This window comes from Parasteatoda tepidariorum, chromosome 8 (assembly GCF_982258835.1).
Source record: "Parasteatoda tepidariorum strain Cologne lab strain chromosome 8, Ptep-v5.0, whole genome shotgun sequence".
Lineage (NCBI taxonomy): Eukaryota > Metazoa > Arthropoda > Arachnida > Araneae > Theridiidae > Parasteatoda > Parasteatoda tepidariorum.
Genome location: NC_141762.1, coordinates 64,546,706 through 64,573,786, shown reverse-complemented (window position 1 = coordinate 64,573,786; position 27,081 = coordinate 64,546,706). Strand labels below are relative to the sequence as shown.

At 27.3% G+C, this 27,081-nt stretch overlaps 2 protein-coding genes across 2 annotated transcripts in view; one reads left to right on the top strand and one right to left on the bottom strand.

The window, feature by feature from the left end:
• The window catches only part of LOC107436149 (exportin-4), a 47,303-nt gene extending 35,608 nt beyond the window's left edge, over positions 1-11,695 (bottom strand). Inside the window, exons 1-6 of the mRNA XM_043040328.3 lie at positions 11,488-11,695; positions 5,323-5,428; positions 4,142-4,283; positions 3,273-3,414; positions 1,805-1,921; positions 247-406 (exon numbers count right to left, since the gene is read on the bottom strand). Coding sequence (XP_042896262.2) covers positions 247-406; positions 1,805-1,921; positions 3,273-3,414; positions 4,142-4,283; positions 5,323-5,428; positions 11,488-11,541 — 721 coding nt within the window. The 5' untranslated portion in view covers positions 11,542-11,695. The remainder of the gene's footprint in view (positions 1-246; positions 407-1,804; positions 1,922-3,272; positions 3,415-4,141; positions 4,284-5,322; positions 5,429-11,487) is intronic.
• Positions 11,696-11,801: 106 nt separating this feature from the next.
• LOC107436162 (uncharacterized) lies at positions 11,802-26,765 on the top strand. The gene is made up of 5 exons (XM_087169001.1): positions 11,802-11,968; positions 15,658-15,905; positions 17,662-17,736; positions 19,898-19,950; positions 25,269-26,765. The coding sequence occupies exons 1-5, from the start codon at positions 11,830-11,832 to the stop codon at positions 25,387-25,389; spliced, it is 636 nt and encodes a 211-aa protein (XP_087025127.1). The 5' UTR covers positions 11,802-11,829; the 3' UTR covers positions 25,390-26,765.
• The last annotated feature ends 316 nt before the right edge of the window (positions 26,766-27,081 follow it).

The following is a 27,081-nucleotide window of genomic DNA, read 5'->3' as shown; positions in this document are numbered from 1 at the left end:
ACAAAAAGAGACTTAGGGAGTAAAAAGGGATCTACTTGGTAGCCCTCTGTATAAAGTTGGCTTAATTAAAATAATACAATACCATAAAAACACTTCTGTATATTTAATGAACATGTATTTTTTTTTTTTAAATACAAGGAAGTATTTTAAATGGAGGTACTTAGCACCAGAAAAAAGATAACTAAAAAAATTGTTAATGCATTAAATAATGCAAGAAATAGTATAAGAACATCATAAAAAGGATACAAATCATTGCAAACTGAAAATTCCATGTAAGAACCTGTTCAGCAATTATTAGAAATTTTTTGAAGAGTTTAGTAGTCTCGGGAGGAATAGGTGAGCCAACTTTGTTCAATTCATTGAGACCTTGCAGACAAAACTGAAACAATCTCTTCAAATCTGTTTTCTGCAAAAATGAACATTAAAAAAGAATAATTTAAAAATGCCAAAACTTAAAACAATAAACATTTCTTAAATTTATGACATTTAAATATATGACAGATTACTATCTGACACATATTCAAATGTTAGAAGAAGGGAATCATATTTAAGATTGATTTTAAAGAAAAAATTTATCAGACAAGAAAAGTAATTTTCAGATTAAACAGCAGATTACTTTTCATCAGTTTTTGTTTTTTTTTAAAAAAAAAGGATGAGAAAATGTTGCCACAGAAAAGTGAGGATAAAGTAAGAAAAAAAAATCTATAATTTATAACTAAATATATCTTTTTAAATCTATAACTAAAACCTTGTCTCTTTTCCCCAGGTGTATGTCCAAGCTTCTAGTTTAATAAAGTTTCCACAGGAGAAAAAAGGAAGATAAATGGTGCAATTCCAAAATCTTAATTATAATCATTGTCTCTTCTTGTAACAATACACCCTAGATTCAATCTCGTTAATGTTCATTACCCTAGATATTATTTTCCAATGTTCTTGTTAAGCTTCAGCAGTATGGTAAAAGTATATCCTTTGAAAAAGCTTGAAATATATGTAACTCCCTTTAAACTCAAAAGACTTTATTTCAATATTACCATGCGCAAGTTCATCCTGTTTAATATTTTTTTTTCTCTCAGATTTTTTTATTGCACTTAGTGTAAGTATCCGTTCCATCGCTTCTTAGGCATAACTAGTTATATTTAAAATACCTCCAATCTTTTTTCTTTTAAATTTTTCTTGGCTCATTTTATATGAAAATTACACTACACAAAGAAAGAGTAAGAATTCTTTTTGTAGCTCAATTGTAGGCTTCCCCTGCATAGAGTTCGGTTCAATTTTTATAAGAGTTTTTTTAAGTTAAACTTGGATTTAAACAGCACTGAGTTTATCTACAACTTTTAAAAATCATTATATTTGATTATATACATATATATGTTAGATGAGGCCAAATTGTTTTAACAATAATATTTGTGTGAATGTGTTAGGGGAGGAGACAAATTTGAATTTATGATCCAGTGGTAGCATTTCAACTGTGAGGATACAATTTTTTTCTTCTTTTTGTTTTAAAGAGGTATTTTAAAGAAATAATATGCATCTTATGTCTGAATACAAATAACAAAGTAAATTCTAAAAACTGTTAAAATTCGACAAATTAATATTTTTTTCTTGCCTAAGAATTAAAGAAGATGAGAAAATATACATTTTAAAAAATATTTACTATCCTTAAACATTGTTAATTCCTTGAATATTATTGCTGTCATACTAAATAGCATAAATACTTAACAAATAACACTATTTAATTGTGTAATGTCTATTACAAACACTGTTTTTAGAATTTGAATAAATATAAGTTGAAGACTCAAAATACCTCGAACTTCCTTTTAGCCATCAAATGTGTTTCCCATGTAAGGCCCACATCGCTGGCTCTTGTGGAACTTGAAAACTCATTTAGTAAAGCTGTTAGTATGGAACACCCAATAGCTTGCTAAACATAAAATAAAGAAGGATTATTACGCACACCGTAATTATAGTATGATTATACATAACACTACTAAAAAACTGTTCAGTAAAGGTTTTTCTTTTCAATAAAAAAATATGTCCGTTTTAAAGGCTGTGAAAATTCACCAAATAATTTAATGATGCCCGTAGCCAAATTTTTCAACAAAAAATAAGCACCTTTTAAGCAGTTTTCAAGCACTTAAAAAATATTTTTAAAAAATATCATAATTAAACAGGGTTGGCAAGTTTTTGACAGTTGATGGTTTTATCCGGTTTCATTTACAGTGACAAAGACGATGGCGCGTTACAAACGATGAAATTAACAAGAGAAATGAAATTTTCTATCACTAATAGAGAACAAAAAATTGACAATGTTTAGTTGGTTCCCACAATCAGCAAAAATTCGGGAGATTTTTCGATTCTATTACAGAGAGCGGAAAATGAAGTCTGAAATTGAGAATCTCTTGCAAAATGCAGCAGGGTTGCACACAAGAGTTGAAAATCCTTACCACTGAATTCAGCTCAGTATACGCAAGTGCGGACTCGCAAGTATTTCATCAAACATTTAAAACAAATGGTGCTTTCATACAGAAATAGATTGGGGTTGAATTAATTGTGAAAACGTTGAATAGAACAATGTCTTTTTGCATAATTTGTGGCAAAAATCAACATGGTAAAGAAAAATATCACATTTCGGAACAGGGAAAATTAAGCACTTTTTAAAAACATCCATGGAAAAAAGCACCTTTAAGGGCTTTTAAAAAACGAAAATAAGCACTTTTTAAAAACGCTACGCACCCTGTGTCAGTTTATTGAGGTAGTAATTATTAATAATTACTGCAATTAATTGTTGATTAATTGTGGTAGTAAGTACTACCAATATTATGGTAATAGGTACTACTACTTACTGGTACTGTGGTAATAATTTTTTACAGTCCTTTGAAATGGCAATACCAAAAGAAAAAATAATTGTCAATGCACAAGAAAACAATTAAGACTGCCTTGTATGCTACAGAATCAACTATATTTTTGTTTAATACTACTTCAAGAAGGAAGAAAAAAGGTAAGTAATGCACACAAATGTTATTACATTAACAGATCAAATGAGAAATTTTGCTCAGAAATTTTAACTAGCCTCTTGATACACATTTTAGTAAGCTGTGTATACCTAAAGAAATCAAGTTTCCATGTCCTTACATTTTCAATCATATTGCTTATTTAATGTTTTTAGAAATATGCTGACAAAATTAAGTAAGAATTTAAAACAATTTACTAAGAAAAAGATATTTTAAAGTATTTTACAAGAGCAAAAACTAAAAAATAATTTTCTGTCATACCATAGTTGAATCGCCACTGCTAATTAATTGTGACACTTCAGTTAGAAAATCAGCCACAACCTCTGAGTCCTGCTCAACACTTGTGCGCTTCACCATTATAGCTACAACCAACAACAGTTGCTCTCTAACATAGTTCTGTAAGCTAAGATATAAATTTTAAAATTAATTAACAACTTTTAAAACATTTTTCATAATGTAAAATCTATATACAGTTAAAATCTGTTATAATGACAATTTATGAAAGAAGATAAATTGCTATTATAAGCAAATACATAGATTTAATGCTTGATAAAAAACTTTAATGACTTCAAAGAACATGAAGATTGTGATAAAAGTCAACATGCTTCCATTTTTTGGAGGCAACTTCAGGTTTTGTGTTTCAAATCACTTTTTTATTTCTCTCTTTCACTAATGTCTGGCAAGTTTTGATAATGGGCCTGCTATTTTTGAGCACTTGAAACATGTTAACTTTTATTGCCATCTTCATATGTTTTGAAACCAATGAAGTTTTTAACAAAGCATATATTTCCACTTCAATTTCTGGGGATTAATTTAACATGTATTGCATTAAAATAGCTATCGAAGAACTAAAAAATGAAACTGACAAGTTTACCTAGTTTTCCTTTATTTTGAACAACTGTTTAATACATATCATCTTTAAAGTTGTTAATCAATTAGTCTTTTTATAAGTTTACTTTTTTGGAACAAAATTTATACACAGATATTGTCTTTTAGCTTACCTTTAATTATTTCTCAAAAGCTTCAAATTTTTCTCTTATTTTGATAATGAATTACTTTGAGAAATTATGCAACTTCTTTAAATAGCTCATTTCATATACAGAAGAATTTATTTAAGAACAATACTTTACCAATGGTTTTGAATAACAAAATTCAATAGACCAGTCCGGAGTTGATCCTTATTTGTTTGTTCCATTAATTTCCATTCTCTTATAACAGCTTGTTTCAAAAGAGATGCTGCTTGAAATTGTACATAGTCAGATTTACTGTTAGCTAAAAACAAAAATAACACCATAAAATAACACCAGAAATCAATAAAGACCCAGTACATTGGAAATTAAAAATATAAATATGTAACATACAGTAAAAGTCAAACAATTCTGAATTAGTCTGATCAGAAATCTCAATAAAAAAATTTTTTTTTTGTCGCAGTACTAAAGAAGTTTTGCAAAGAATTTCCTAATATTTCTATATTTTCAAAAGTTAATACTCCTAAGTTAGAAAAAATGTCACTTAATACTTTTTCTCCATTAAATTCTTCAATTATTATTTATTATATAAACAGACACATTTTACTGAATATATATCTTATCTTCGACTTAAAATTTTAATTTTAAATAAAATGCAAAGCATCAAGACACACATAAAATTATAAACGGTCATAGAACAGCAAATTGTCTCGCAATGTATTAAAAATATAGAACTCACATTTTTAAGAAAGAGTTTAATAACAATAAGTGTGGAAATTAAAAATTAATCTTTAATTTAACCTTAATGCACTGACAATACCACTAAAATAGTTGTTTTTTTCCCCTTTATTTAAAACAAAAAAGCAAATTTTTTTTTCCAAATATATCATGCGTAAGTGATGAATACAGAATTTATTTTTTAGCACATAAATTTTAAATACACCAAATTATTTATTTACTAAATTCAAATATTTACATTAACAATTTTAAAGTTGCTGCACTGACTAATACAATACTATTTTTCTTCTTAATTATTCAAACAAAAGAGCAATTATTAACTTTTTGAATGTTTCATGCCAATAAGATGAATTGATAGATATGAAATTTATTTTCAAGCACATTAATTTTTAAACACATTAATGTGCTTAAATATAAATTTCATCTGTTCGTAAAAGCAGTTAAATATGTCGTTGACAGCATTGTGTCATTAGTTTGCTGTCAACGACTTTTCTGTAATTTTGTTACGCTATAGTTATTATATAAGTTTAAAATAGTTAGATTTGTTTAGTAAAAGAAATTTTAAACAAAAATAAATCATTAAGAATAAGGTAAAATAGAATTACCAAGAATATATTGACACATATGAAATGGATTCTTTGACTTTTGAAAATTCAAAAATACTGATTCTGCACAATGCCTTTGTTCACTATTTATAACATTTGGAGGTGCCTAGAGGAAGAAAAAAAATCAGGTTTTATGAAAGGAAAATATAACTAAAAAAAAAAAAAAACCCTAATAAGCACACCTATTTTCATAAAATCATGATACAAAACCACTCCGAATTTTGGAATCTTTATTAACAATCAAGGTAGGTTTTTTCCTTTCAAATAAGCTTTAGTAATAATAAATTTCTATTTTGCTATTTTTTAATTAAATGAATAAATAGAAATTTGAAAGAATTACAATATGGAAATAGAGAGCAGGGGTCTGTCTAGGTTTTATTGAGAGGTACCTATTTTGTGAAAATTAAGACATAATTTGTAAAAATTAAAAATTATATTAACAATCAACACAAAATATGGTAAAAATATGGATTTATCGTTTCTTACGGAATACAAAAATAAAATTGTAGGAAAAGGTATTTTGTGAAACTACCGTTTTCCCTTCAGTTGAATTTGTGAAGGTACTGCTAAACGGTAGTAAATTTGGCCAAGACAGCCTCTTGGAGAGGAAATAATAAATTTATTATTACATTTATTATGCCTGTTTTCTATTTCATTAAAGAAATATTCATAGGAAATAGTTACTTCTTTTCTAATTTATGCAATTGCTAACTACATTTAGTTTTTATCTGATTCATCCTAAATTATTCGGATATCAAGATTTTTGCTTAGTATACCTACTATTCTGATACATCTTATAAGCTGTAGGCTAGAGGTTAATAAATTCAATTGAGATCACGATAAAATAAATTTTCACAATATCCTTGGGGAACCTTTATTAATAAAATACTGTCATGTGGGGCTACTTTGTGCAAATTCGTATTTGGCACTTTTCAAGTGCTGCTATTCAGTATTATGTTTTTTTCAAGTTAAAAATGTGTGGAATTTGAAGATAGAAGTCTCCTCTATTGCCACAAAATTTTTTTCGAATTTTAAAACAATCTCAGAGTGTGTTTTGTTTATCTAATGTCAACAACTTTCCGAGAACGTCGGACATCGAAAAGTGTGCGTGGAAACTTTAGCTGTGAAATGCAAAGACGCTGATAAAACAATTGTCGTAAGTGCAAAATTTTTAATTTATATATTAATAAACAATTATATCATGTTAGCGTTAATAAATGAAAATTAATAACAAATAAACGGAAAATGAAAAAAAATGCACTGTGCAAAAGTACTTTGTGCAAAGTTTCATGCATTTTTTTTTCGACAGAAAAACTATCAGACGTTATAAAAAAAATACCTAGAACGAGAAACTACCATGATTACACTTTAGAAAAGCTGCAACAATGTTTGCAAGCAGTTGCTGGTGGTATGCCGATTGCAAAAGCTTCTCGGAAGTACAAAATCCACAGAAATACTATCTCTAATAAAATTCACAAGAAACACGTAAAACGTGCTGGTAAACTGTTATTTTTCTTCTACAAAGATTTTTCTAATGAATTAATCAAACGATTTAACACACAAAAATATATTTTATAGGACATCAGGTGATTTTGACAGAAGCTGAAGAGCAAGTTCTGTCATGTTCATTCAAGCATGCTAAGTTCAAATTTATCAATATTATAAATGTTAATGAATATGTAATAATTATTACTTTTGAAATTTCATCCATTTTATTGTTCAAAAATGTATATGGTTTCCTTTTGTTTAAACTCAAATATTTTGAAATAAATATACTTTTTAAGAAAAAAATTCTTTAAAAAATAGTTTTTTAACGCTGAAAATTATTTTTAAATTAATATTTTTACATATCCAGGGTTCATACAGATATCAGAAGAAGAAATCCAAGGAGTATCCAAGGAGTCCAAAATTTTAAGGACTTATCAAAAATTTAAAAACTTTGTGTAAAAGATAAGTAGAATTTTTTTTAAAAGCAGTTATTATAAGGAATTTGCAAAAATGTATATTTTGCATATTTTTTTCCAGCCCTTTTGAAACAAATTTTGAATTCGTCGAACTTCATAAATAAAAATAAATAAAGCTATAACTTTTGCACATAAATACATTTTTCAGTTTCAAATATTGTAATAAATCTTGTTAAAGTACAGATGTTAAAGATTAGCATAAAAACCTAACAATCTTATATTTTTAAATTTGAATACATAAGAAAATCTAAGGCGTTTTAAACCAAGAAAAAAAAAAAAAATCACCGTAAATTATAAATTAAATTTTCTTGTAAAATGTAAAATAATTTGGTTTTATTTTTTTTCTTCTAACTCTTGCAATTAAATTTTTTTTCTTTCAAAGTTTTTCGTAAACTATTAGATTTTGACAGATAAGTCATCATTTAGTTTCCTTGTTTGGACAGCAAATTCATCAGCGGACTTAGTAAGTTCATCTATGCCACTGGTCGGCAAACTTTTTAGCCAAAGAGCCAAATGTGAACATTACAACAATTTTTAAAACAAATTGGGAGCCAAATCTGCTTGTTTAGTAAACTTTTATTACACTAAATAAGTAGTACACTAAATAAAACTAAAATTTATACTTAATAAATATTTATTAATGCGAACAATGTGCTTGCATCTCCTTGGAAAGTTTGAGTACGTCAGGTTTGTATGCTGTTGTTTTTAATTTTAGGCATGATTCCACATTCTCATCAATAAGAGGACTTCTCAGTTTACTCTTGATAATGTTCATGCTTGAAAAAGATTGTTCGCATATATATGTAGAACCGAAAAGGTAAAGAACAGCAAACACGAGCTTTTTCAGCTGATCGTAAGAGTCAGGAATACTATTCTAAGCGTTGAATATGATCATGTCTTCCTTCTCCAGGTCATTCAAAGCAGACCACTTGTGTTGTGATGCCAATTTGTACCCCCACTCCTTTAGAAAAAGTATGCGCGCATGCTTGTGGTACCTTTGTATCACACCGGAGTATCCTGAAAACATACGAACAATTTCAGCCTGTAGCTTGTACATGGTTTGTGTTTACGTTTACGAAAACTAATAAACTTTAACTCGATGTTCGTTACGTATTTTTACTACAATATAAAATTTTAATTACCTATCTTTTAATTTAAACAAAAAATTATACATGTTCTCTATTTATAGAAGAATTTTAATTTATCAAAATAAGATGTAATTTTTTTTAACAAGTTTCTTTTTAAATGAAAATATTATTGCGCCTTCCGTGGACATTTGTGCCAGAGCCGCACTTTGCCGACCACTGATCTATGCAATGCAATAATATAAGGAGTCTCTAAGGACTAATTTGGAAATCTAAGTAGTAGTTCCAAGTACTCCTTGGAGACTTTTTTATTTCCAAGGAGTATAAGGAGTCTGTACGCACCCTGCATATCTTGATGTTTTTGTTATTAAAAATGTCAACATTTAACTTTTTTAACAATTTTATGCCAATATTTTACTAAAAACATGATTAATCAACTGAATTCCTATCTCTGTACAAAGTAGCCCCACTTGGGGGGCTACTTTGTTCAAGGTATGTTTTGACTTATTATTTGTAAATATTACATACAAATAATGCCAACATTGATCAAATTCACTCGTCTGAGTCCAGTTATGAATATAATATCAATAAATTTTACTAAAATTTGAATTAACATAGTTTTTTTACATGTCAAAGTTCAAAAACTGCGAAATCCTGCACAAAGTAGCCCTACATGACGGTACCTAATTTTGTTATACAAGCTTACATGCGGATTAAAAACTATTGACATAAAATTTTTTTTCAGGATATGGACATAAATTTTTATGGAGGTAAGTAGCTCTACATCTTACACAACTTGTTCTACCGTGCAACATATTTTAAAGTACGTTCTGTCTGTTAGATCTCTTTTTTTAAAGAGCCATTTTAGGAATGTCACATCATTTTGACCAAAGTCATATTTAGTGGAGAACAACTAAATTGGTATTTCACTCTTCACACGACATATATGTGAGCATTTTACATCAGAATTAAGGTCATATCTCTCCAAAAAAGGTAAGAGTGACGCCTTAACAAACTAGTAAATAAATAATTAATTAGTTTATGCATTTTTCTTCTTTAAATTTCTGTTTGTGTAGTTTTTGACTTAATGCTATGCATAACAGAGATGCTCACATATCACATATTTAAGCAAGCACCTCACCCAATTAGTAACTACTGACATATCAGCTAATAATATGAGGACTCCAGCTATAATTAGCTAAAAGAACTAGGAACTTGTGGTCGGAAAACCAGTTATAGTTTAAATCAACTGTAGTTCAAACATACATTTTAGAAATTTTTTTATGTGGATAAAACTTAAGGATGAAGTTCAGTTCTGTATTTAGAAAACAGCAAGATGCCATTTACTGAAATCCTTAAATTACAACTTTAATTAGAATACTATTTGCATAAATAAAATAATTAAAAAAATAAATGAATTGAAACTGAGTAAGAAATTAAAATTGTCTCCTAAATTCATCATCTCACTCAATATATCTGTACATATACATAAAAACGTGAGTTTCCCCAAATATACTTTTTTTCCTTGACTACTTACAGCTTAAGGAAGATTAACCCGATTCTATGTGTAAATCGATACAAATTAGCCCTTTTTTCATTAACCTATAATAAACAAAATTGACTTTTCAAATGCAAATAATGTTTTCCTTTTGCCAAGTAAAATTGAAATTTAAAAAAACAAACAAAAATAATTTAGGATACTTCCATAATAGGGGCCAACTGCCAGATAGTTTAAAACTTATATATATATATATATATTTTTTTAAAAGCAGATAAATCGAACTATTCAATTATTTGTCTTATTTTGCTCAGTTTCTTTAGAGTAAATTTTTGGGAAAGAACTTTTTTCTCATAAATTCAAAGCAATAAATCACTTTGTGGTTACATGTAGGTAATGTTTCAGATTTACTTAATTTTGATCCTATTGTAAAATAGATTAAATATAAGATGCATGATCAAATATTAGCATGGTTCATGAGGCTTTGATAGAAGAAGCTTGGGAAAACTGCTGCTAACAGTACAGCATAAGCTTTTCTTAGTAAAAGATCCTTTAAAAGAAAATTCGCTTTAAGAAAAATATCTCAAAAAGATCATTACCAAGCAAGAATTCAATAAATGTTAAAAAATTCGAAGAATAAAGATATTATAATAAAAAAACAAACTCAAAACCACAAATGAAGGAGTTATGAGATAATATTAATCTTTTCAATGTGGGTCTCAGTACTGTTAAGTGGCACCAAAACAACTACATGCTGTCTTTACAATATGTATTTTTTAGAAAGATTTTCTTATCATAATCTACAGTCGAATAATCGCCAAGACTTAGCATCTTCTGAGCAACAGCTTACAAAGAACTAAAAAAAGCATCACAGAAGAGGACAAACTCAAAGGGTTTAACTCCTAGCCAACACTGCACAAACGTTTACATGTTTCTTTTAGAAAAAATTGCATTTTTAAAATTCATTTGGCACTTTTAGAGATTGTAATTGGCCATTGATTGTAATATCCCTTTACTAATTAATTGTAATAACTCTTTTTCGTATTTGCAAAGCTTTTTTTATAAACATATTAAAAGTGATATTTATTTCACCATTGCATTGGAAGAAAGACATTTAAGAAAAATTTGACTCAAATACTGGGACAAAGTATACAGACAATTGTACTGACTGATGAACCCTTTTAACATTTGAAAATTTAGATTTTTTGAGCAGAAACTTAAACAATAATTAAGGGGAAATGAATAGACATTTATTTATGACGGCTGTTAGAAAATAGAGGAGATAATGATGGACTATTATGCATCAAATAACAATAGTTATTATTTAATAGTAATATTTAAGCTTGAAGATATATGAGGATGTCAACAACGCGAAAGAGCGATTACACGGACTAAATAAAAATAATAAAATTCAGAATGATTCCTGCAGAAATTTTTTTAACAGAAATGTTATACTCATCGAAAAAAATCAGATGCATAAGCAATAATGTGTGCAAAATATTTTAATTAAGAGAAATCTTAGAAAAAATACATAGATATCCATTAAAAAAATCTATCAACATAGTAACAACAAAAAGTATATTTGTATCGAATCTATGAATTGAGACGAAACATATACCAATAATATTTCGGCTGAATTCTCCAATTGTCGCATAACTTGTTCTGGATCCATAATGGAATGGAATTTAGAGTCTGAATCAAGAACAACAAATATTTAAAGTTCAGTCTCTCATCATTGCTACTAATTTCGATATTTTGAAGATTATCAACAAAACAAGATTTTAAGCTCGAGGAGCATTGACACTCGATCGGGCAAATCAAACAACACGTGAATACCGTGAAATAAAGAGAGGGCGCTAAATGCAGATCAAATGATAATTACATTTATTGAGCTTTATTACATTCCATTATTAAATTATATGATTTTAATATTTCATAAATATAAATTTATCATTCCTTAATGATCCAAGCATCCAGGAACAGAACATCTGATTTTCATTATTTTATTATATATTTATTAAATTGGCAACTGTATATAACACAAACAGGAAAGATGGCGGATGCGGTAATTGATAAAGAAGGAAATTATAAAAAGAAAGGTAATTAGGCCTTGAATTAAAAACATAATGATCCAATTTAGTACTAAATTTGAAAGCTATTCTATTTTATCATATTACTTTTGAAATAGAAATTTTTTCTTATATGTATAAGAAAGTGTCAAGAATTAAGTCGCATTATTTTTTGTGTATCGTTGTCCATATTATAAATTGTTTTTTATCAACTTAATCATTATATCAGAAAGCAATGTTCATTGAATTATTATTAATGTGTTCCTTCTGGAACTTGATTTTTGTTTAGACAACATTAATGTTGCGTATGAGCTTTCTTATCACAGTCTAAAATCTTGATTTCTTCTTGGATTCTTATTGAAATTAAGAGCATAACTTTTAATAAATAAGACATTTTTTATATGACCCATTTATTGTAATTAATTGATTTGAGTATTAACTACAATCGATACATATTTTGTTCGATCCACAGATGTGCTTATTAATTAATTGCTGAAATTGAAAGTTAGTAAATGTTTTACAATAGGGTGCCTTTTTTATTTTGACAATTTCTTATGTTCTTACAGAAAATGATGATAATAACTAGGGAGGAGAATATTTCACCTCTGCCACCCACAATTTTAATTGTCATGCCAAGTACAATCGCCATCACGCCAAATGGATTTTAAACTTGCTATTTTTTTTAATAAAAAAAATTTAGAAATTCTCCGCATTAGTAGCTGCAAGTTACAGCCTTTGAGTTGGTCCCTTTCTGTGAATTTTTTTTAAGTTTCTTGGGGGCTGCTGCCCAAAAGTTGATTTGGCGATTATTCTGTTGCAGATCATGATTCGGAAATCTTCCGAAATGTCTTAACAGGGAAATTTATTAATAATGAGTTATTTCAGTGTGTTCAGTGACTTGAAGCTTACTCTATTTTCTTCAGCTCTTCAAAAATAGATATATATATTTGATGTTAGACTTTTTGAGTGATCCAGTTTATAGTTCTTACATGATATCATTACTCTTGGGGATACTTCCGTTTCAAAATCTGTCAATATTTTGAAATACACATTTGAAAATTGAGCATTTGATTCAAGCATTTTAAGCGCAAGGATCGAATCAGATTCAGTAAAAGTATTCCCTATATTTCTAAAAATTGGAATCGTATTGTATTTTATTACTACGTAGGATTTAAATTTTTTTTCCTTGGACTTTCTTTTGCTAAAAAAATGAATTGTTGTTTTCATGTAAAAGTTACATTTAAAAATACAGCCGTTGCTGTGTTGAAAAATATTTTTTGTATTAAAAGGAAAAGTTTTTTTTTTTTCAAAATCTTATTATTCAAGGTTGTAAAAGAATGAAAAAAAAAATTCATGTCTCCACTTTTAAGACTAAAACCAATTAAACTCTTTTGTATGAACTTGATCTTGCTATGATTATTAGGAAAGATCCAAATTAAAATTTTATTTGAACCATTAAAGTTTGAATCAATAGATTATTAGCAAATGAAAAATTCAATAATTTATACAATCTATTGATTTATTTACTTTTGTTCATCTATTGATTTATCAGTCATATCTAGTTGTCTGTTCTTTACATCTGTAGATAATTTATCTTCAGACTTGTTGATTTTCTGTTTACTAACCTGTTAATTCTCCATCTGATTTTCTGTTTTCAAATTTCCTAATAAATTAAACTGTTTTATTGATTTAGTATTTTCTTTCTTTTTTTAAAAGAAATAGCTGCCACTTAAAGTTAAAAAAGAAGTAAATTATGGCTGGTGAACTGAAAAGTACCATTCGATCTTTGATTCTTTTACAGAATTGAGTTATTCACTCTGATACATGCATTACGAATGGGGTTGAACTAATTTGTATTTAGTTAAAATAGGTAGAATATAATAATTTTAACATGGATTTTACTTATTTCTGTGGAAGGAACATAAAATTGTAGATTATCTTAATGTCACTTTTTTTTGTTTTTCATTACACATTAAAGCCGATCATAAAGTCCGAGAATATTTCAGTATCGGTACACACGTCAAAATAATCAACGAGTTATAGAAATTTCCATTAAAGACAGTGACCCGAAAAAGCTGAAGAAAAAAAAAGCATTACTGAAATGGACTGACTTTAAGGAAGTAAACTTGCAGATAGTCCCAAGCAAATCAAATTTTTTATCTTCAAGTCTCAGCTCTCTTTGGCATCTTGGCGATTGTTTTTGACCAAAACATATATCAATGCAGAAATATCCCCTGGAGCGTAAAGCCAGCTTCGAATTTCAGACTCCTTAGATAGATATAAGAGATATACGCACGGCCGCTTCGAGCTGATTTTCAATTGTAAGCAAAAATATATTTGCCCTAACCCCTCCATTAGGGTTAATGATAAATATGAATGAAGAAAGTAAAATAAATTTTATTTAAAATTTTACAAATAATTCAAGGTTTATTTATTATTTTTTTTACATAAAACTACAGTGTAAGGTATTTTTATTTTAAATTCTACAGAGCGAAATAGTTAAATTATGAAGGGCAGAAATAATGAAGAGATAAATACCTACATGAAATAAAATGATTTCTCACAAAAGCAAACATCATTGAGTATGAATAATTTTAGATGGGAAAGCTTAAATAGAATTGGAAATACAGTACAGAACCCGTTATCCGGAAATCAGAAAACCGGAAAACCAAAAAACCGGAACGAAATTCGATAAATTTTCCCGCTATTTTTTTTTTTTAATTTTTTTTTCCTCATAAGATTTTAGGATTTTTCTTTCTTTTTTGAAAGATGTTTACCCTAACATTATTTTGGAAATAATTATTAGTGTATTACTTCGTTTTTTCAAGATTATTTCAAAATATTTTTTTTTTTTTAGTTGGGTTTAACAATAAAAAAAACGACTTTTTGTAGCCATTCAGAAAACCGGAAAAATCAGTTATCCGGAATAGCGATGGTCCCGATCGCTCCGGATAATCGGTTTCCTACTGTAGTATTGGAAAAATCATAACTATTTGTTTTATTTTACTGCCACTGCAAGAGATATACAAGTTGGAATTTAATATTTAGAATAATATGTAAGGCCAATTACATAATTCTAGATATTATCTTGTGTAATACCATTAGATATTTATTTTATAGATATTTATTAGATATTTTATTTAATTTGAATTCACTTGTATCTGACACATAGTATAGACTCTAAACGCATAGTTATTTCTAGTATTTGGATCACTACGAAGCAGTGGCAGCTTGTGCCATGGAGAACTTTTTTAGATTCGTAAATTACCATTTTTAAACTTCTTGATTAAGCTTTGAAAATTAGTAAGATTTCTTACATTTCTAGTATTTATACATCCATTGTAAAATATATCCCTATAATGAAGAAGCTTCACAAATAAGTTGAGTGTGCAATTTTTGTCTCATGAAGCAGGAACTATCGCGTATTTGTCAGTTTTGCAAAGCTGTGACATAGTAAAAAAGTATAAAATGAACATTTTTATACCTTTCAACCTTAATTAAAAGATAAGCGATATGTTTTTTATTCTTATCCCAAAAGGGTTAATAAAATTACAATTTTACACTATTTGACCAAACATTGCGAGCCACCACTGCAACCGGAAAAAAAAGTTACCTTTTGAAAGTGATCCCTTTGTGAATAGTCAGCATTCATGTTTTTCAGCTGGGGATATTAATTGGAACATATATTCAAATTTGCCAGTGTGTTTCACCTTGATTAGGCTTGAATCATGCAGTTGTCTCTACCAGCAGCAAGCTGCCAGCATCAGACAGAGAAAAGAGGAAACTTAGTTCTGATCCAAGTGACAGTGAAGAGGATGATATTGATGGAGTTGCCATGCTTGAAGAAGCTTTTCCTAAAAGGCAGAAGGTTAGCGTGGGATTCAGCAAGACATTTGGCTCTGTAACATCAATTGGTAACAGTGATAAGAAAAATCCAGCTCCTATAACGATCAAGTTAGGTGCTCAGGTATTTTAATATTTTGTGCATTATATTACTCACTTGCCTGCAATATATGTCATAGGATACATTAATGTTTCAATGTAGCAGCCTTTGCACAAAAAATTCTACTAAATCTTAAATGTTTATTGTTGAAAACTACACAATTCCCAGAACAAAATTTTATTTAATGTTCTGCTACAAGACTTCATTTTTTTTCAAAATTAATCATCTTTTACTAGTTAAATTATTACCAGTTTTTTAAACGATAAATAATTTTATTTTGTAAACGAAAAATCAATGAAACTCAGAAATGCCTCTATTGAATAAATGGGTAGTCTTCTGAAGTTGAGAGGAATTGCACCGTGAAATTGAGGATAGAATTTTTATTCTACAATGCATGTCCAGACTTTTAAGCACTCTCTATTTTAGGGCCCAACCTGCGACCGACGTAATATTAGGTGCCCAACCTGTGGCCCACATAAACTTCTAAATAAATGTATTTATGCATTTGATCCAAAAAATTTCCTGATTTTTTTTTCTTTGTGCATTGCTTAGTAGTCTGTCTTTTGTGAAGTTAGGTATTAATTTGCACCCTAAAACCGAATTTTTTGAAAATTTATTAAAAAAAATTTTTTATATGAGAAAATTGAATCTGAAGAATGTTTGCTACATTTTACTTTTTTTTACTCTGTTGTGCTTATTGCTTACAAATATTTTTGAGTCCTACAAGATATAGATTTCCTTTCTTTTTACTCTTCTCTATTAGTTGTGTTTTTACACCTATATTGGTTAATTTTAAGTGTGACAAATAAATTTTCAATTACTTCCTTTGTTCCACCAAGAGATAAACTTTGTTTAACAATTCTTCAGCAAAAAAGCCGAAATCAAAAGGGAAAAAAATTGTTAGCAAAATTTTAAAATGTCACAAGGTTTATAAATATGAGTTTGTTATGTAAAATATTTCTGAAGCTAAACTGTGTTTCATTTCCAAATTATTTTAAGTTTTAATAACAATTTTATTTTACATGTGAAGAACTTGATTTATAATTTTTCTGTCTAAATTTCATTATTAGTTTGCGATACTGAATTGTCTTTTCTACTCTATTTAATTAATTAGTATATTTCCATGCCTGCATTAATAGAAACAATAATGAGAATTAAGATATATATGATGTCATAAGTTTTTTTTTTTTTTTTGAAAAATTATAATTAATAGAATCTACTAAAATGTTTTAACAAAAAAATGAAAATGCTTTGTTACATTTTGAAAGTCTTTTTTCTTAGTATTTTGCTGAGAATACTACTATAGCAAAAAACCTGGTTGAATGAAATTTTTCCAGTTTGCAAAGTATTTAGTGATTCCTTAAAAAAAAAAGTGGCTGTTTTTTTAAACCTTTAGCTTCTTTCTTTTAGGATTTTTACTATGCATGCTTGTTGAAATTATTAATTTGTAGGTTTCTATAGCTGTTCCCCCCCTCCCCATTGTTTTGCGACTTACATGAAGTTATTTCATTGTTGTCTTGACTCTCCCTAAACTAACGTACAATTCACATTTAGTTTCAGCCTTCTCTTATAAAAACACTACACATTGTCTCTACTACCTTAGCAAATTTCAGAAAAACTTTAAAATCTCGGTTGGGTCTTAAACAAATTTGTACCCAAATAATGGTAATTTGAATTTTCTTTAAATAAGTTTGAATCTTAAAAATAAATGCAAGTTTTAGTTCATTTGTATTATGAAATATACTTAAAAAAAATAAAGTAATTTTTTTTTCATGGACAGAAAAATAAAGAAGTGAAACCTACTTTAAAGAAAGCAAGTGCCTCTGTTGCTTCAGCATTCAATCAAGAAAGTGATGTAAGTTCATTTCATTAGTTTCCTTTGCTTCATTTTTTTCCTTCTGACCTTGATAAAGACCTTTAATACTTAATAAAACATGCAATACAATTAAATTAAGTACTGTTTATGCTTTGCGCACTTATGTGTTACGGGGACACCAGGTGAAAATTTGAAAATCGATTTTTTTATTTTTATATAATTTAATGTTTAACTTTTTTGAATCAATGTTTGCAGGAAAAAAACAAGTTTTCCTTAAATCTTAAGTGGTATTTCTATGAAAGAGAATTTTTCAAACTTATAAATAAGCAGTGATTCCATCGATTTCCTTCTAACTTGCTTTAAATTACTAGTGTGTTCATAACTAATTAACTATTGTAGTTTCCGTACATAACGGTTGCATAACCTGCGGCCCGCAGATTGTTGATGTGCTGCTCGCAAAAGCTTCTGAACACAATGAAAAAAAATTTTATGTAAGGGTTTTTTTTTCAGGAAAAAAATTAAAAAGAAAAAATTTCCTATTTAAAATTCACGAAACCTCTAATAATTCAAGAAATAAAAATAATAACTGAAGTTTAGTGCCAAATGAATATTGAATCTTATTATTAATCTTTATTATTGAATCTTATATTTTCTACTACAGTAGGGAACCGATTATCCGGAACGATCAGGGCCATCGCTATTCCGGATAACTGATTTTTCCGGTTTTCTGAATCGCTACAAAAAGCAGTTTTTTTTATTGTTAAACCCAACTGGAAAAAAAAATATTTGGAAATAATCTTAAAAAGAAGAAAAAACGATGAAGTAATAGACTAATTATTATTTCCAAAATGATGGTATGGTAAACATCTTTAAAAAAAAAAAAAAAAAAGAACGAAAAATCCTAAAATCTTATGAGGAAAAAAAAAAAATTTATTTTTTTTTTAAAAAAATGGCGGGAAAATTTACCGAATTTTGTTCCGGTTTGTTGGTTTTCTGGTTTCCGGATAACGGGTTCTGTACTGTATTATGGTTTTATTTTAATCTTTAGTTTTTGTTTAAACCCTGTAAATTTTCTTCAATTAAAATATTTAATTTGAATTTATATTACTCATCAAAATATGTATTTATTGATTTATTTTTTATACTTTCACTTTTTGAAGATAATATTTTTTTTTTTTAAATACTAATTATTTGTACTGATGACAAAAAAAGAAAAAAAATTCCTCATTTCTTTTATCTAATTTTTATATATTTTTAAATATGTCAATTTTTGATAAAAGGGGATTTTTTTTTTAAAGTATCATTTTTGTTCATTTTTGAATGAATTTTTAATAATTAAAAGTTTTATTAGAAATAAAAAGTATTTAATTTTCTGAAAATATTATTTTTAAATTCCAGGTTTACTGTTAAAAAAATTAGTGTTTATGTTTAATTAAAAATTTTGTTATTTACTGCTAACATTCCTTTCAGCATGTCATATTTAAACTCTGTGGTTGCATTGCCTTAAATTGCAGAATTGCATGTAAAGAATTTTTTTACCTTAAATTTAACAGTTATTAATTCTCAAACTAATTATCGAGTCTCGAAGTAATAAAAATTTTTTCATTCTATTGCCCACTCTGTGCATTTTTGACACATCTACTCGATTTTAAGTAAAGTCTTATAGTTTTTGCTCAGCAAAACAAAGTGTAACATAAAGTTGAACATTTAAAGAGATGTGGCAGCACTAAAGATATTTTATCTTTTAGAGGAAATTAAGATACTTGTTATAATTTTGATGTTTTGTCAGTATTTGTTAAAAAGCTTTTTAATCAATTGTGTTCTTAGAAATTTTTAATTATATTTTGGTGAATAGTCTGAAGCCACATATAAAAAACATTAAAGGGCTATATTTGGCTTGTGCGGCTCACTGTGCAAAACTAATTCGAAAGATTATTTTCACAATCTGTTAAAAAAATGATTAAGAAAAATAAAGGTTTGTTATCTCACGTAAAAAAGTTATATATATTGCTATGCAATATTATTTTAATAAAATAATCCAAGGCTACGTTAAAATTCTCAAAATATAAACTTTGTTTCATGGTGAATTTAATTTACTGATTGATCATTGCATTCTTGATTTCCTTTAAAATTATTGTAAAAACTGTGTCTTAAATATATATTTATTTTTCATTTTGAAAAATATTTTTTATTAACTTAGGAAGAAGAAGAAATGCCACCAGAAGCTAGAATGAGAATGAGAAATATTGGGAGGTATATAAAAGTTATTTTATATAATCTTTATTAGTTAACAGGAAATAAATTTTTAATAAAGAGAATGAAATTAAAAGCTTCAAAAACAAAATTTAAAATCAGCTTAACACTGGAATTTAAACAGAATTAATGATCCCTTGGCAAAGGAATATAAAAACAAGAGTTATGTTTAAATAATCAAGACTACATTTATATACATAGTTTTTATTTTTGTTAAAATTTTAAAAGGTGATTACCCTCTCACAATACAGAAGATAGATTCCTTAATTTTTTAGTAAAATGAAAAAGTTTACTTTGAATTTGAGAAGTTACTAACATTAGGAGTTTTAAATTTTTCAAAAAGTTTATTTTTTGAAAAGAAAAGAGATAAATTTGAAGTTGACAGCTATTTTATTATATTAACAGTAAATTTTTAATTTCTTTCTTCTCTTGAATGTTTCTTTTTCTACCAATATTTTTGTTTCATTTGATGCATGGCAGTCAATTCAAATTGCTTAGCTGTAATCTCTGCTAATATAATATGATCCCTGAGTACATTTGTCTGAATACCTTTTTTATGTTTAGGTTTGTCTGTTACTCTTTTGTTTAATCTATTTGCTTGTTTTAAACTTGAAACTTTTCGATTCATTGTTTTGTCTCTACCTTGTCTATTTTTTAAATAATTTATCTGAATAACTGTGCATACCTGCCCTCTGTTGTCCTTTTTGTTGTATCCATGAATCATAACTGTTTTTTGTCTTAACATGTAATTTTTTTATCTTACCTTTATTTTCTTTCACTGTAACTAAATTATTATTTCTTTTGTTGAAATTTCATATTTTAGAACTGGTTACAATTTTTTTAGTAGTATTTTTGCTTTAATTTTCTTAGTCCTAGCAATTAATGCTGGATTAGAGCAGAACTTAACTATTATGTATCAGGTTATCTTATCCTAGAATTTATATCAAAAACTAGTTTCTTCTAGAACTTGAATGTATGAAGACTGTTGTAGTGGTTTGCTGTTAATCAATAGTTCCAGTTCTGCCTTGTTAAATTCAAAATAGTTAAAAAATGAGAAATGTGGATGAATTATTATAAAATATGCATTATTCAAAAAAAAACTTGTATTTCATTTTATGACACAGTTTTTTTATAAATTATTTTAGGTAATATATTAACTTCTATCACTCGAACAAATATTATTATTTTTTTCAATAAATCAAAGTAAAATTAAAAAATATTCTGTGCAGAATTTTTTTTTCATTGCTCATTTTATAACTGAAATTTGTTCTTCAATCATAAAAATCAGAATATTTGCTGGGCAAATTAGTCATTTACGTACAGCTAGCCCAAAATGTAAAATTTCTAAGCGTAATGGGTAAGATCTGATAAAGAGAATTGCATGAAGAGTACTTTGCCTTTTCTAGAATGGGGGAGCAAGGCCCAACCTGGGCTGTTCTGTTTATAATGATGCTGAATCATTAAAACTCTGTTATACAGGGATGAGATTCTTCCGCAGATTCGCGGATTTCCGCTTTTTTTTTCTTCAGATTTTTCCATTTTTCCCGCTAATTTCCGCTGAATTTCTTTTTTGCAAAAGTTAAAATATTTTATGAGGAATTTAATTTTCCACGGAGCGAAATTATTGAAGTCCTTATTCCTCCCTCTGAAGTTTCTCTAAAAATCATTTCCTTGGGATAAAACTGGTTGGCCTTTATACAGGGATGAGATTTTTTTTGTCTCTCGAATTTCAACCTTTTTATCACAGGGATGAGATTCTTCCGCGGATTTCCGCTTTTTTTCAGATTTTCCCATTTTTCCCGCTAATTTCCGCTGAAATTTTTTTTTTGCACAAGATAAAATATTTTATGAGGAATTTAATTTTCCGCGGATCGAAATTATTGAAGTTCTCATTCCTCCCTCTGAAATTTCTCTAAAAATCAATTCCTTAAGATAAAACTGGTTGACCTTTATACAGGGATGAGATTTTTTTCCCTTTTGTCTCTCAAATTTCAGCCTTTTTATCAAAAACTCCGATTCGTTCGTTTTTTTAAAAAATAAATATCCCGCTTTTTTGTGAAAATTCAGTCGTTGAAGTAAAATAATTATATTTATTTACGATTTTCAAAGAAAAACAGAAAATTCAAACTACCTCCTAGCTGCTAACCCTTCCGCATTTTTACTTACTTATATTGGCTATTTTCTCCGATTTCACACACAGAAAATAAGATTTTCCGTATTTTTTATCCGTCAGGCGGGATAGCTCGTATTTTCGTAATTCACACGTCGCTGCTTCTTGTATTCTGGAGTGAAAGCAAACGAAAAAAGAGAAGAAAAAAAAGTATAGGTGAATTTGCGGTGAAAATAATTATTTGCTCATTCAATTAATCTTGTAAATTTTTATTTATTAAGTCTAAACAAAAAACAATGCAAACAAGCCTTTTAGAAATCCCAAGTCCAGACTCTGCAAATATTTCGATTTTTATTCACGCGATTTTGATATCAATCATCGATTTTCGAATTTACCTGATTTAAAAGTTGTGCATTACAATTCTTATTTACGCTTTTTAAATATCATACATTATGACTCGTATTTACGAGATTTAAAAATCCAATATCGTGCTTTGTATTTATGCATCTTTAAAATCGTGATTTTATTATCAAACATCGATTTTCGTATTTACCTGATTTAAAAGTTGAACGTTGCGATTCGTATTCAGGCGATTTAAATATTGTACATTGCTATTCTTATTTACGAGATTTAAAAAACCAATATCGCGATTTGTATTTACGAGCTTTTAAAACCCTATGTAGCTACGCGAGCTTAAAATCCAATGTCGTGATTCGTTTCTGCGGTTGTAATATCGCGCGATTTTAAAATTATGCATCGTGATCTAAAAATTACGCATCATGATTTGTATTTTCGCATTTTTTAAATTCGATGTAGAGTTTCATATTCACTTGATTTAAAGGCCTCATATCGGGAATTTATAATCACATGGTTTACAAGTTAAAAATCACACTTTTTTGTCAAATTTTCGTATATATATATATATATATATATATATATATATATATATATTCTAGGATTTCCTCTTTTTTACTTTGTGACTACTCTCATCCCTGTTATCAAAAACTCTGATTCTCTAAAAGTTTTGATTTTTTTTTCTTTCTAAATATCCCGCTTTTTAAAAAAAATTCAGTCGTTGAAACAAAATAGTTATATTTATTTACGATTTTCAAAGACAAACAGAAAATTCAAACTACGTCCTAGCTGCTAACCCTTCCGCATTTTTACTTACATTAGCTATTTTCTCCGATTTCATGCACAGAAAATAAAATTTTCCGTATTTTTTATCCGTCAGCGGGATAGCTCGTATTTTCGTAATTCAGACGTCGGTGCTTCTTGTATTCTGGCGTGAAAACAAACAAAAAAGAGAGAAAAAAAAATAGAGGTGGATTTGCGGTGAAAATATTTATTTGCTCATTCAGTTAATCTTGTAAATTTTTATTTATTATGTCTAAACAAAAACAATACAAACAAGCCTTTTAGAAATCCCAAGTCCAGACTCTGCAAATGTCTCGATTTTTATTCACGCAATTTTAATATCAATCATCGATTTTCGCATTTACCTGATTTAAAAGTTGCGCATTGCGATTCTTATTTACGCTATTTAAATACCTTTCATTATGAATCTTATTTACGAAATTTAAAAATCCAATATCGTGTTTTGTATTTATGCATTTTTAAAATTGCGATTTTATTATCAAACATCGATTTTTGTATTTGCCTGATTTAACAGTTGGACGTTGCGATTCTAATTAGGCGATTTAAATATTGTACATTGCGATTCTTATTTCCGAGATTTAAAAAACCCAATGCAGCAATTCGTATTCACGCGAGCTTAAAATCCAATGTCGTGATTCGTTTTTGCGGTTGTAATATCACGTGATTTAAAAATTATGTATCATGATCTAGAAATTATGATTTGTATTTTCGCATTTTTTTAAATTCGATGTAGAGTTTCATATTTACGTGATTTAAAAGCCTCATATCGGGATTTATAATCACATGCTTTACAAGTGTCAAATTTTTGTTTATTATATATATATATATATATATATATATATATATATATATATATATATATATATATATATATATATATATATATATATATATATATATATTATATCTTCTTGGATTTAATATATATATATATATATATATATATATATATATATATATATATATATATATATATATATATATATATATATATATATATATATATATATATATATATATATTATATCTTCTTGGATTTCCTCTTTTTTACTTTCTGACTACCCTCATCCCTGGTTATAAGTGTGTGTAACTTTGTATATGTAACATAAAAAGCTTCAATTAATCTTTTTAAGTTATTTCTTTATCTAAATTCTCCTTTTTACAAAATTATCTAAATTCTCCTTTTTGCAACACAAAACAAGTTTTAAATTTATAAACACTAGACATAATTAAAATAACAATCGATACACCTTTATCTTGTTAACTAGTATCTACTATTTATTTTATAAATATTAGCCATAAAAGAAATCTGCAAAGAGTTCTGCATAGCAAGAACAGAGCAAAATATTATGCAGTACATACCATGCTACATACATTTTCAACTAAAAAGAGCTCAATTTGCGTATAAAATTATAGCTAAAGTAATTTTAAACATACATTACAACATGCGTTAAGTTTAATTGCTACTGATAAAATTCGTTTATTTTGTCTGAGTTTTTCGTTTGAAATGCAAACAAAAAGAAAAAGGGATTTTACTGCTTACTCTAAAACTTAAGTATGTTCGAAAATCAATTCGTGTTCATTTCCCCCATAAAATGCGTTATCAAGTTTGAAATGTTCTGAAGTATTTTGTTAAATAGGGAAAGTGGATCTCAAAGAAAATTTCGTTAATTTAGAAAATTCACTTCGCTATTTGGAAGTTATTTTACGGGGAAATTTCCAAAATATTCTCGGTTCCTCGAGAAAAAAAATTCGCAAAATGGAAGTTCGTTAAATAGAAGTCCGACTGTATATATATTACAACCTTAAAGAAGAGCAACAGAAAGAAGTTGCTACCACATTTAGTATTGACAACCACATTTGTAGTCTTTTGAAAAATTTTAAAGGAAAAGGAAAAAATTACTATTTTTGTTATCTTGCTAATTTTCATGCAAATATCTTAAAATTAATTTTTAAATGTTTTTTCGTTATTTTACTGACTCTTTGAGCTATCAAAGTTTCACTGGAAGATTATCTCTGCCTTTTTAATTGTTATTAAATTTCATTTTAGGGATACCCCAACTTCTGCTGGTCCAAATTCATTTGGAAAAACACGCCAAGGTTTCTGTGATGTAAAAAAAGTTTTTGAACGTCAATTGAAAGAGAAAATGGAAGAAGTTGGAGACAAATAATTGATATACCTTTGTAAACATTTGTAAATTACCATCATCATATTCGTCCCTAGCTTATTGTTGGAAAGATATGTCTTATATGAGTCTGTAATATTAAATGTAATTGAAGTCTTTTTATGTAAGTTTCTGCATCAATAACACCTGGCTTAGCATTCAATATTTTTAAAAATTAAATTCATCCTTTTTTTAAAAAATAATAAACTAATTAATAACAGTAGTGTAATTATTTAGCTTAAACGCAAGACATTTGATTAAATTATCTTTGGTCTGTTTAAGAAATTTTTACTATACAACATCTTTTAATTGAGCTTCCAAATTTGTGTAAAATAAATAAATAAAAATTTACGCAAGGCATGTTGAAATTAAATAATTTGGAATGTATGATTAAAGTTTTATGAATTGTACATAATGTAGCTTACAAATTTATTACATGTTTCAATCTATGTCATTGCAGCATATCCTTTATTTAATACCTAATTTTTATAAATTTTATTGTTAACATATAATTTTATATATATTTTTCTTCTGTTGAAGAAATATACGTAACTATCTGTTATTATAAATTACATTTCTTTTTCTATTTGCTTAAATATATTTGAATAGTTTTTTTTTCTTCTGTCTACTAAGTCATAACTAATTATATTAAATTCTGTTGGATTCATGTTGTGTAATTTAAAATATCTTTTCAATTATAAATTGTGTTTGTTAGTGAACTAAATTTTTTAAATTTTGTTTGTACTACTTTGATATAGGAATTGTTATATAATTGGGATTAGAGTTTTAGTTAAAAATTGAATGTTTTGAGAATGCTTGTTTTAATACAAAATGCTGACATATTGCAAAGAAAGAATTTATTTACATTTTTCCATTAGAAAAAAAAGAAAAGAAACATAATACATATTAGAAACAATGTTAAAGGAAAAAATTTTTAGGATTTGTGGCTAACTTGAATTTTAAGTATTAAATTGTTGAGACTAGAAGATTCATTGATATTCACTCAATTTGTTTGAAAATGATTGTTTTCATTTTAAATTAGATTTTTCCAAAATTTCTCGCCTTTACCAGGAATGATTTTAGAGGAAGTAATGTGAAAAATATGATTGATTTAACTTGTTTATTGTTTCTTATGTTTATTTTACTTGTTCAACATTTCTTATATTTGTTTGGTTTATTATTAAATATTGTTTTTTTTTTTTTTTTTTTTTTGTTTGAACGTCTGTTAGAATTGTTTTGACTTTATATTTTTCTCCCATATTTTTGGTTTGATAATTGAACAATCAGCTGCACTGTATTTTTCATAATAGTAGGACTGTTAATATAAGTAATAATAAATTGCAATGTAGTGTCAAAAAGATAAAATAAAATTTGTCCTGTAATGATGAGTGTTTTGTGTCATGTTGTGTTAGGCAATTGTTTATGTAGAGTGTTTCTCAGATTTGTTTCATTTTATTTTAAATTATACTTAAAATTTACTTAATAGGAATAATAATTTTCATTGCAAAAGTTGGAAGTTTTTAATTTTGTATAATTAGATACTCTTTTTTTATCATTAACCAGCTGAATGTTGGTGATTTTTAAAACTTCTATTTACCCCTTATTTTTCCTGTTAAAGTAACAGTTCTTCTCCTTAATAAATAAATGTGTCTTTTTTTATTTTAATATATATATATATATATATATATATATATATAT